General features: G+C 34.6%; 1 protein-coding gene across 1 annotated transcript in view; it reads right to left on the reverse strand.

Moving 5' to 3' along the window:
* The window catches only part of Bmap-A (apterous A), a 117,314-nt gene extending 106,414 nt beyond the window's left edge, over positions 1-10,900 (reverse strand). Inside the window, exon 1 of the mRNA XM_028317446.1 lies at positions 10,703-10,900. Coding sequence (XP_028173247.1) covers positions 10,703-10,738 — 36 coding nt within the window. The 5' untranslated portion in view covers positions 10,739-10,900. The remainder of the gene's footprint in view (positions 1-10,702) is intronic.
* Positions 10,901-13,618: the final 2,718 nt, after the last annotated feature.

The following is a 13,618-nucleotide window of genomic DNA, read 5'->3' on the forward strand; positions in this document are numbered from 1 at the left end:
CAAGTCCCGGTACTAAGGAGTGTTACTGAATTACCGGTACCAGGTCTAAGCCAGTACCGGGAAAACCGGGAAATTCGGGAATTTCGGTACCCACGTGAATTGTTATTTAAAATATGTTTTCTCACTTTCTATCAATGTCAAATACTGGCAGCGACAAGAGTTAGGGACAAAACATAAATTAACTAAATTAGGTTTATAAAAAAACACGCTATTATAATAAATAATAAGTAGTACCTAAGTACAATCAGATAAAACAATCAGTCTTAAAAGGATAGTAATGAATTAGGAACATAATTAATATTTTTTCATTTGTTGATAGTGTGTACGTAAAAAGATGATGGCATCTAGTCAAAAAATTGTTATTCAAAAATAAATTATTGAAGTCCCGAAAGTACCGAAATTCTCGGGAATTGCATCGTCAGTACCGGAACTAGATAAAGGATTAGATTATCTGGAATTCCCGGGAAAAATGAGTACCGGGATTTCCCGGGAGCAAACCCTAATAATAATATTATACGTGTAATAAGTGTAAAACACATTTTTTAACAATTCTTTTATTTTTAATCTAAGTTTTACGCGCAAGAAAATAATTTTCGTTATACCTAGTGGCAAATACATTATACTAATCGACCATGACACGGGTACATTTTGTACCTATTACTACTATTTTATAGTATTAATATTTTTGTAAAAAATAGAAGTAGCTTTTCTTATTGCAGTAAACAAGGAAACTAATATCTCAGTTGAATTTTAAAAGTAATTTTAGCGAGCGGTACAAAAGATTTAATTATTTTTATTCTTTAGTAAGACATAAAATATAGCCACTGAATTAAAAATGAAAACGGAACACAATATTAATTTAAAAAGTCAAAACTGTTTTTCAAAACATCAGATCAAAAAAATGGAAAAGTAATTTAGTTTCAGTGTTTTAAAATCATGTAAGTTAATAAGTTGCCTTTTTTGTAATACCATTTTTTTCACCAAGGTGTTAACTATTCCGAAGTTTTAGGGTCAGTATTTTATGGTTGAGGGCTGGTCACCAGATGCCATGGCTCACCCGAGCACACATCAGGTCTGACGGATCTAATTAGGGTAATAATATCACTACCTAGAGTGTCAATCCCGAGACGGGCTCGTATCGAAGGGTTCCGTACCATTTAATAAAATAAACCTCTATTTTATTGAAATGTACACGTTCAATTAAATATTAACTTTCATTTTTATTATTTTGTTGTCATAGAGGCAATAGAATTTATCTAATTATTTTGTGAAAATATGAACTAAGTTTGTAACGGTTCAAAAGATCCAAAAAGGCTAGATTAAATGGTATGTACCTAGACTGCATGTCACATAACACCAGGTGCCTTGTTCTGGATAAAAAAAGACTGAAACGTCCTACCAAAAATACAAAATTACTCCAAAAGATTTTGTTTCCCATCTTGCAGTGTAATCAAACACCACTAGATGAAGAATTAAGTCGAAATCTCGCCGCTTAAATGCGGAGGTGTTAAAGTCTGGATTACAAAGTTCACTGAAACCTTTTAAATCTTAAAAATCTATAGACTAAGAGCTGGTGAACGCCAGACCTACGTCATTTTATAAAAGCTGAAAGTTTGTCAGCGTATGCTCCCAATATAGGATACTAGCTTTCCGCCCGCGGCTTCGCCCGCGTGGAATTTTGTCTGTCACAGAAAAACTTTATCGCGCGCGTCCCTGTTTCAAAAACCGGGATAAAAACTATCCTATGTTCTTTCCCGGGACTCAAACTATCTCTATGCCAAATTTCATCAAAATCGGTTGCGAGGTTTAAGCGGGAAAGCGTAACAGACAGACAGACAGACAGACAGACAGAGTTACTTTCGCATTTATAATATTAGTTGGGATAATGTTGGTGAATTATGAAGTTTGGGTCGTGGTGGCTTTGGGAGCTACCTACCCTAAAAAAACTGCCTGGCAAGCCCAAAGCCATAAAATGACGTAAGTCTGGCGTTCACTAGCTCTTAGACTACTAGGCAAGAGACTGTGGCCGTCACAACAAGAGGTCATTGAACGGATAAATAAAAAGAGTGTATACTAACGCCATCTGTTTTCTTTTTATACTCGTACTTTTAGAGAATTACTTTTTATTTAGCAAGATTTTCGCGCAGACTAATCTTACGCCCGTATTCACAAACATTACTATGAGGTCTCACAGTGCGCGCGGATGCACAAGGTCACACACGAACCAATCACAGAGCTCAAACGATGTGCGTTCGATTTGCTGTTTCACTTAAGCAAGCATTATTAGGATTCTTACAATCGCTAGTGGATATTTTAATATTTCAATAGGTACTTGTCTGTATACTGTATACTTACTGGGAGTTCGTAAAGGTGCAGATGCCAAGACAAGTGTTGAAGCGCCTTTACGTTATTGGCAAATTAATCAGGCAAGTATTACCTAAGTGCTGATAAGATAAGGATTTAAAGAGTTAAAAAGCACTAAGTAGCCGCCCGCGACATCCTACGCGTAAATCCCGTTTTACCCCCTCAGAGGTTGAATTTTGCAAAATCCATTCCTAGTGAGCACCTGCGATCTAAAAGGAACCCCCACACAAAACTTGAGGCTCCTAGCTCTTGTAGTTTCTGAGATTTCTTGATGAGTCAGTCATTGACCCTAGGCAGTACCTAAAGTAGTTAATATTCTACAGTCAGAAACATACCAGGTCGGAGTATTTTCTGGTTCTTTTATTGCACACCAGCGGTGCCCTAACACCATAGGTACTGATAGCAGGGTCACCACTACCGTCGGGGTTATCGGTTTCCGCAGCGTTACAATTTGCCGTTCGCAGAAGCTAATCGTGTCGATAACTTATTATTTAGCTATTCAGAAGATTAAAATAACTAATAAATAAACAGCCTGTTTAAAACATACTAGAATACTACTCCATCATCTAAACATTATGATTAGCCAGGATGTTTTACACTGCGTCATCCAGTGCCAAGTAGAATCTCGTATGGGTACTAGGCAACCGATATAAACTTACTTAAATATTATGTTCATACAAATGTTCACGGGCGTACCCAGAAGGGGGGCAGGGGGGAGCTGCTGCCATAAACTATCTGACCTAAAATATCTGACTCCCCCCCCCTCCTAGACCAAAAGTTGGACTTGCCCCAAGACCAGCAACGGGGTACGCCCATGCAAATGTTACTGTGCGAGAATCGAACCAGCAACCCCTAACAACGAACCACTAGGCTATGCGACTGTCTGAACTAGGTATGTACTAATGTAGCATTACAAGTATAATCCAATTTGCTTTAAGTATGCAAAGGTTTAAACAGTACAGCAAAAGAGTTGTAAAAATCATCACATAAAATTTGATAGCCCACAGATACCGGAATTAAGCTAATAAAACTTGTAATTACACTAGCACTCCACGAGTGGTGTTTGAATTCAACTTTAATCAAATCAAATCAAATTCATTTAGTGAATCAATAGTTGGATTTGTTTTAAAAGCGTGAAATAGTTTCGCGAACATATCTTTTTGAATATTTCGCCTCCTTTTTTTGGAAATACATAAAAAATTAAAACATTAATTTGAATGATTTCAAATGAATTTTCATCGCAGACCGTAAGCTGAGATTTCTCACCAATTATCTAAATAATTAGGAAGTGCCTTAATATGAGTAAAACTAAATATTAATAAAATAAATAAAAGTTAAAAACTTGTCCACTGGATGGATATGATAAAATATGTTAAAAATCACGGACTCGAGTCCCGGTTCAATCACACTGAAGTCAACTAATTATAATAATCGTTACAAATAAAATGAATTACGACAGGACCATTCCCACCTCTCTTTCCCACCACTGCAACTCCTGTGTAGCCAGGATCTACAGCTTGACCGCCAATAAAAACCCAACCAAGGTCAAGTTTGTCCCGGGGGAAAGTCAAACTGTCATTGGACCCGCAACGAAATTAATCAGAAGAACATAGGAGTTCGAAGTTAAGGTTCGACTTCCCTCCATTGCAAAGCGGATGACAGGTGACAAACAAAGGCTTAAACCTTTAAGAAAAGATATGCACAACGTACAATAAACATCAATTAGGTGGGGATCAATCTTATGAGCTTTTTCACAAAATCGCTTAAAAAAAGGACATTTATCCTTGTTGTGATTCATGTTTAAATTGTAAGCATCTAATTTAATTCTTAAAGTAAGGCAAACAATGCATTAAAAATATAAACTGCACAATACTAGGTAATTATAATGTGCACTGCTCTGCGAACATAAACTTTGCTATTCTATAAATACTGACGGTCTAAGGTCTAAGAATATTAAACTACATTTATAAATAGAGCAGTCTGTCCGTTATAAATAAAGAGCAAATTTTATATCCGTAAAATTTATAAAAAAAACTCTACATTAACCACAATGGTATAAAAATGAACACATTTACCTTAACTTTTATTACTTTCTTTAAATAAATGCTTTTTAGTGTAATTTATTAGTCTGTAAGAATTAATTTCTTAAGCGAATTATTAACATGAAAGAATTTAAAACATTATAATAAGTTTCCTTTAATAACGCCACATAAGCTTCGCCACTACGTATGACCTACTTAAATATTAATGCTAAATCCGATTATATCAAAAATCATCAAAAATAAACTTCCGCGTATGTGGTTGTCTAAGTGTATGGATCTCTGTGCCTGTAACCTTTCCTTGCGAACTACTAAACCGACTTATTATACATATTATACTTAAAGTTGTCTACTGTAGAGTCTATTATCATCCATATGTAGATAACTCTTTGAGAACCAGAGGAGAAAAGTATGGTTTTATCCCGGTTTTAGGAAAGGAACAGTTCACTCAATAAAGCCCTTCACGATATAATATTCTTAGGCTAGCTTAGGTCGAGTATTTAATACTCGTGCTAACCTCCAAAAATTAGTTTTTAGAGTAAGACACCACATACCCTGCATTGCATTTTTATGATGATGTGAAGACGATAACAAGAGCAGAGTTTAAATAATATTGGAAAAAATCAAATGATATCGCGAGTTAAATCAGCACAGCGCCATCTAGCGGATGCGAAGTTTCAGTCCGCCGCGCCGTTGTATGGGGCGCCATCGAGACACCGCAGTTGGGGGAACTAAAGCATCAATGGGTTGGGCGTTTGCGTTATGGTATAGAATGAAAAAGTAATTTTAGCTTCTACGTTGCAGTATGCAAGTTTTGGCTCGTCCTGAATAATGTTTAGTCGTTAAAATATTACTTATGATCTTGGCCTCTTTTCTTTTGTAAGGATTTAGATACGATTATTGTATGTACCTATATAACGCATACTTAATCAATCTAACTTTTAAGGTTTCTATATATTTATTACTACACTAAAGCTAACACTAGATATTACAATAAAGTTTTAATTTAATTTGCCAATAGTTTCAAATGGTAGTCGGAACTCCGTCACGCTTCCACGGAGCTTTATAGAAAGTTCTCGAATAAGCTTATTAATTATCGAATTGGTATTGCACTGAAAGTTGTGAACTTGTCGTCTCTGAAACTAAAATTGAAACGCAACAATTCAAACTTGGGTAATAGGTTCTTGACGACTATTACGGTGTACATGGGCGTGCTTTGCAGGCATTTACCTAAGCAGTGCTCACCAGGCAAACATTGGTTTTGATATAATAATCTATACTTCTATACTAATATTATAAATTCGAAAGTAACTCTGTCTGTCTGTCTCGCTTTCACGCCTAAACCACTCAACCGATTTTGATGAAATTTGGCATAGAGATAGCTTGAGTCCCGGGAAAGGATATAGGATAGTTTTTATCCCGGTTTTTGAAACTGGGACGGGCGCGATAAAGTTTTTCTGTGACAGACAAAATTCGACGCGGGCGTAACCGCGGGCGGAAAGCTAGTATACCTACTATAAATCTAATTATTAAATAAAATGTTTAGTATAAAATAATGACAAAAGGTATACCCGGCGCTGTACTATACATACCCTATAATAGAAAACATCAGCGCCAATAGAGATATTCATCGATTTTACAAGTTAAGAAATTATGATTTGATAAAGCCACCAGGCTACTGACATGTGAGAAATAAAAAAACGTACGATGTCCATTGTAATATGTTTCATCTTCTCTCTTTTTAAAATCTAAGCTACGTAGTTGTGGATTTTACTTTAATGATGCTAAAGTTACAGTAATGCCCGTTTTCACCAACAATCCCTAATTTTAAGCGACCCCTATGGTAACACATAACAGGAATTTGGTTTATGAAGGGGTCACTTAAAAATTTGAGATTGATGGTGAAAGCGGGCATAAGAGTCTTATACAAACCATGTTTAAAACATAGACCTTATACATAAAAGCAATCCCAAACATTCTGAACCGAGAATAGAAGGGAACGGCAGAACCAACTTTACCCATTCAGTATTAAAACATAAACTCACCGTTGCATCGTTGCCGTGCAATTTCAGGTTATTGTTTAGCTAAATTGTTGCGTGAATTTAGTTTACATTTGCCCGAGGAAAGTTAGTGTTGGAATAGAATTTCCCAGTTACCGAGATTAACCTTCATTCACAATATTAAATAGACCTTTGCTAGCCTCTCAACGCTTCAGTTTAACGTAAACTGTATTAAACGTAATAGGCGCTGTTTAGAATTGAAATATACATATATAGCATTGAACGAAGATACTTTAGTGTAAAAAGTTTGTTTATTTTTATTCATTATTTTAAATTAGTTCCTAATGAGATCATTAATAAATCGATCAGTTTATTTAAATATGCAGTGAAAACAGTTCTTTTATACAATTAGCTTTTTAAAGATCATGTAAATCATAAATTAATCACTTTATTAATGTGTCTGCGCAGTACCTCTCTGTACCTACTTACCTATATTAAATCGAAGACTATAGTCTTTTTCACCTAAGATGATCCGTATGACGTTTCGAGTTTGAAAGATTTAGAGATGTCACATAACTAAACCATAGCGATTTATCTATCGATTTTTTTCGAAGAGTTAGTAAAACCTACTTTTAGAGAAATATTTTGTATAGGTGTTATTTAACAAAAAACATGTTTTTTTAATTACAAATATTAATGTAACAATTTTTTATTGATAATATTCAAATTTCATAGCTCTTGTTCAAAAAAACGATTCCTAAAAAGTACTGGTTCTGTTTCTTTAAATTAAAAACTATTAATTTATTTTCAATGCGTTTATTAAAGTCAATAATCGAAAAATGTAGTTGATTTTTGTGATGTTTTTAATAACTAAGTATTCACTGCAATCGATTAATGAACCGCGGAAATAATCGATTTTATCATACAAGAAATACCCTAGCACTAAATCTATTCCGTTTCACACATTGCGAACATTAAATAAAAAATATTTTTACATGGTATTTAATTAAAATATAATCAATAGACTCAGATTTTACTATATATTTCAAGACAAGTAGTTGATTTATTTTTATTATATTGCTGATAAAATACAAATATTTTTTTCAAAAATATTCTGCATATGTAGTATGCGTAATATGGATAACCTTGAAGTGTCATACGGATCATCTTACGTGAAAAAGACTATAATATTTATAAAAGAGAGCCAATTTTTAAGGATTACAGCTAAGGAAATTAATCAACGGAGTCGTGGTTTTTTTTTAACAAAATGATTCCATTATTTGAAAGATAAATGTACATTACAGATATAATCAGATGGATATACAATTGAAACCATCATAGCCGTGGTCATAGAGCCGTTATTAATCAATTTCAGAAAAAATATCCACGTTAAAATAAATTGTCTTAAATATTTTAGTATGAACTATCTTTTACTGATGAAATTGCGTTCCTAATTCTAGGAAGAAACATACATAGTAACACTGTTTCCAGAAAAATGTAACACATAGTATATTGTGACTAAGAAAAGCCGCGGGTAAAACTTAGTTATTTCACGAAACCTAGTCCTTAACCAACCAACCAAGTTATAGCTAACGGTTAGGCTCGCAGACTTGGGAAAAAGTTAAATAAAAGTTGGAAATCTATAAGTCACAAGAGTTCATAAAATTCTAGGAACATATACCTACTCCGTAATTTTATACGAAGTAAGTACAGCTCAAGACTCTCAGGAACTAAGAGACTCTTACTTAGGTACATACTCATAAGAAACATATTTAGGTACATACAAATATTCCAAGTTTCAACAAATCCATCATCATCATCAACAGCCCTTTACAGTCCACTGCTGGACTATGAGCCTCCTCCACTATAGTGGAGGGTTTTGCCATAATCTCCACGCTAGGCAGGCGGGTTGGAGATCGCAGTTTAAAAGATTGATGTTTTTCAGAGAGCGCTGCTGCCCATTCTCTGTTTGATGTGTAGTCCCTAAGTCGCCTCTTACGACACCCGCGGGAAGAGTAGGGGTTGGTGACAAATGTATTCTACTCTGCCGTCACCACACGGCTACAAATCCATATTCACAAATAATTATTACTAATTATCAGCCCAGAGATCTAAAAAACAAAATTGGTGTCCGTTAGTGCTGTTAAAATATTGCGATGTCTCAATTACCTTTATAATAATGATTAATTAAAAATATCTTTACTACTTTTCTACTTCTAAATAAAATTCTCCAATAACGTAGGCGTCATAAGCTACAGAATAAATTCGAAAGAAGAGAGCCAAAAATAGACGATTTTAATTAAAAACACCGTACCGTAATAACTTTGCTACATAATAATACATTTTCTGTAAGAACATTTTAACATATTTCCATTTTCTCTTTGAAGAACTAATCTTCCAACGTTATTTAAGACGAGGTCGCTTTCCGAGTACTGTAACCACTAAGTATTAAGAACAGCCATTGATCTGCGCGCGTTCAATATTGAACCAGAGCAATTTGCCGCAAACTTATTGTCTAACTAATAAACCCAGCAAATTTTATACCGCATACGGTATGAAATGGTTGGTGGTAGAAAATGGTTTGTGTGATGCGGTATGCGGCATACCGCATTACACAAACCATTTTCTCACCGTTTAAACCTTCCCTGGACTACGAAACACATTATTTTCAATTTTGATCAATATACTAAAAAATACTGTATGGGACATCATTACATGATTGACTAGCTTTACAGTCTAGCGTTAATTTTTAAACATTGCTATCAGTTTTTGCAGCATACAGTTTTATTAATGACTAGCTTTCCGCCCGCGGCTTCGCGCGCGTGGTCTTCATTATCTACATATTTTACGGAACCCTATTTTTTTCCAAAATAAAATTTAGCCTATGTTACTCGTGGATAATGTAGCTTTCAAATGGTGAAAGAATTTTTAAAAACGGTCCAGTAGTTTTTGAGCCTATTCATTACAACCAAACAAACAAACAAAGTTTTCCTCTTTATAATATTAGTGTAGATAATAAAATTAATAAATAAAGCAACGACTCCCTTGAAAAAATAATTTCATTAAAATAATGAAAGATAAATTTTAATATTATTATTTGAATACGTTACTATACTCGTACTAACGACGCGTCTCTATAATATTAAACTGGGATATTTATCTCATATTAAAATTTTCAGTAAAATATATAAAATAATGTTTGAAAACGCATCGCCGTAACGCGTTTCTTCAGTGTCTGACAACGATAGGCCTACGGCTACGGGCCGCCTCGAACCAAAAGATATCAACGAATTTTGCTCTATCTTACTAACTTTGTAAAACTCATTTACTTTTTTATTTGTTTTTTATAAGTAATAATACACAGTATATATTCTTAAAAAGCCGTATTAAAATATTTTAGAATAGTATTAAAGGCAAGATGAATATTGGCTGTAGTAACGTTATGATAATCTCTACCTATTTATTTGCTATCAAGTTATAATGAAAATTAAATGCAAGTCTATTATACACTTTTATATGTATCTATGTATAAATATGTAGTACTTATTAACTACGTACCTATCTAAAGTTTAAAATAAATTCTAATTGATTTTAGTCTTATGAATAAGCATTCAATCCGCAAATAAACTATTTTTATATTTTGAAATCTTAACTAATAATAACTTTGCTACATAATAATCTGATACTAACCCATTTTCTTGCCTGCGGGTACGTGCATTTATAGGCGTGTTTTACTTCAAGCTGGTTGTAACCATAAATAAAAACAAAGTGGATTTGATATTGTTAAGTTTGTTTGTCAAAACTTATTAGAAGTTTCCAATTTATTTATTAAGGAGTGACTAGAGCTAAGTTGTGAAGCAGTGTACTTAATAGCAACTTTAAAGTTGAAAGCTCATATAAGTAAATGATACCCAAATAAATGATGCTACTTATTTTAATGTTAAGGAAGCATCAAGAGAAACAGTTTATTATAAATTTTAATTTACAATAATATCTACTTTAGTTATAAATAATATTGATATACTTTTTCACTACTTACCTAAGCTTTTCGCGTCATTTAATTTAGAAGCTCGAGTTTGAACTGTGTTTTCACTGGTAATATAATATGTGTAATACATTATATGTATGTACAAAAACTACATATTGTAAGCCGTCACCAACATCAATTAATTTCTTTAATGTAACTATTTTGTAAAAAAAAAATAGTACGAGTAGATGTAAAGTTCAAGACACGGCAATACTTTCAAAACTTTTGCAACAAACACAAAACTTTTTTTTTGTAAAAAAAAAATATCTCACCCAGTGCATCGCCCCCCTCTCCTCGTAAACTCCCATCTGGGGATCAATTTTTGTGTTTTTCTTTAATCGAACGTTTGGGCCGCCGCCCCACTACACTGCACTGACACGCATGACGCACTAGCGCGGCCCGCGGCGTCCGACGCGCGACTGGCGTCGGGCGGCCAGCGGGCCGGGCCCACCCACCCGCCTATAGTAACGTTGACGCCCTCACCGCAGCGTTTTTCTTAAATCACTGTTTACCATAACATTTTTTCGGTACGCTCGATTTTTAATTTGTTATGATAGCACACTTTTGTTTGGAGGGCGGTGAACTTTGTTTTTTTTTTGCAATAAAATAAGTTTGGTGTTGCGTTACTTAAATGGTCACGTGGTTAACCCATAACGTCGTCAACGTTAGGCAATATGAATTAAAAATTCCATGGTTCTTTCAATACCATCAAATTAATAAGATCAGTAGGAGGTTGATTACATTTTTGGAACTTGTCTTTGACACGATTTCATTAAAGCACATAAGTAAATTCCGTTTTTTTACAAAATCCATTGAATCGTTGAAAAAAAATTACTTACAAATAAATAAATTACTTACTAGATTTTCTTACTTTTCCTAGAATTAGGTTACCACTTTTTTCTAGATCTTAAACAAATGACTGAATTGCCTCTCTAACCTAACCTACCTGGCGATGACTGTGATTCGAATTATTAGGATTTTGTTATTTAACATAAATAGCAATATAATTAAATTAAGATTTTAAAATCATAAGTATTGTCTTTGTGATCTTTTTAATATTCAAAAGATAATTTTTCATGCGATAAATAATGCATATTTTGTAAAACTACAACAATCTTTATTAAATTATGATTTTAGTGAAAATATTTATTTTTGAAAGCATGTAGATAGTACTTAAATATCACCAAAAGATGTTATAATATTAAAAAATATTATTGATAAAATAAAAAGCCCGACTGCGTAAGAACTGAAAAATGGTATTATATTAAAATGAACTGAAAAGATAGAAAGAAGACAACTTAGTGGTCACAAATGCAGTCGGAGGCATCAAATAAGTACTATCTACAATACGTTCCATCATATTTTGTATAACTAGTTATTTTGTTGGTGGTATTATTATGTATTATGCCTCTTATCACGGTTTTTCCATATTATCTCCAAAATCGTACTAAAAAGGCACGTACAATAACAATCTAGGGCGGGAGAAGATCATTTAAAAATAAATTGAATTTTATTTCGTTTAACAAAGATTCATTCATCTGGTTTAAAAAGGTAATGTGAATATGATCATCGTCATCCTCATCGTCATGATCCTCATCATCATGTCACTGACTAGACTGCAGGAGCACGACATTGCCAACTTTCAAGGAAAACTAGTAATGGTTAAGTAAGATAGATCAGTTAGTTTAAGGGCTGATTTTTCAATCGTCAGTACCTCTAGTAGGAAAAACTTTCGAGTTCGTTTCGTTGCGTATTCAAAGTGTCATCGAAAAATTTTGTATGAAAAATTAAACAGCGCCCCCTATATTATAGCCGCCCTAGGGGGCGCTGTTTAATTTTTCATGCAAAATTTTTCGATGACACTTTGAATACGCAACGAAACGAACTCGAAAGTTTTTCCTACTAGAGGTACTGATATCCTCTAACTGAAGAATAAACTTGTCATTTCGACGTATTTCCCATACTAAAACTGTCAATGTGCCAAACTTATTCTTCAGTTAGAGTTATCCGACGATTGAAAAATCAGCCCTAAGAGTAATAATTAATAAGTAGTCGTTTAACAAAAGGATTATAAAATTTCATACCGAATAAAGATTCATTAGAATAAATTATTTTTATTGACTTTAGATTGTGCTTTAGATGAAGTAATTGCTTGCTTCTGAAATATATTGTGATAACGACGCGACGGACAACTACGGAACCCTACACTGCGCAATTTTTATTATTTTTTAATGTCAATGTTAACCTTATGAATGTAGGTATCATGTTTTGGTAAAAATAACCAATCTTTCCATTGTAAAAGTTGTAGGATTATTGTATAGGTACCTACCTACCTATAATCGGATTTACCTATTTTCATCATGTACGTGGTCGCTTACTATGGGCCTCATAAGAAGGCTCAAGGTCACCCAAAGGGCGATGGAGCGGGCTATGCTCGGAGTTTCCCTGCGTGATCGAATCAGAAATGAGGAGATCCGTAGGAGAACCAAAGTAACCGACATAGCTCGCAGAATTGCTAAAATCAAGTGGCAGTGGGCGGGGCACATAGCTCGTAGAGACGATGGCCGTTGGGGCAGGAAAGTTCTCGAGTGGCGACCACGGGCTGGAAAACGTAGCGTGGGCAGGCCTCCTACTAGGTGGACCGACGATCTGGTAAAGGTCGCGGGAAGAGCCTGGATGCGGGCAGCGCAGGACCGTTCATTGTGGAAAACCTTGGGGGAGGCCTTTGTCCAGCAGTGGACGTCATTTGGCTGAAACGAACCAAGTTTTATAGGCAGAGGAATTATTCGGGTTGCAAAAGCTTCGTTGATTGGACTATTAGACTAGGCGCAGACCACCGATTTTTAGTTGTGCCCGATTTTAAATTTTATGAAGAAGGTGTAATGAGCGCACTTCCATACATGCCCATACCTGATCAACTGCCCGACTAAACTATCGACTATCGGCTGACGAAAAATCGATGGTCTGCGCCTAGGCTTAGACTAAGTATGTCAGAGTAAATACAAATGAGTAGGTCATCTTCATAGAAACGCACCGAGCGCGGTTTGTATTGGCGCGCTCACATACACCTACTCATTTGTATTTACTCTGGCTATGTTCATAATTTTGTAACGTATTGTTTGCTACCTCGCATTTTGTCAGCAGCGTTGGAAGAGATACCAGCGCCCTCTCTTAGCTATTCCGAGAAC

Source organism: Ostrinia furnacalis, unplaced genomic scaffold (genome assembly GCF_004193835.3).
Source record: "Ostrinia furnacalis isolate ACB-3 unplaced genomic scaffold, ASM419383v2 OfSCF6240, whole genome shotgun sequence".
NCBI classification, from domain to species: Eukaryota; Metazoa; Arthropoda; class Insecta; order Lepidoptera; family Crambidae; genus Ostrinia; species Ostrinia furnacalis.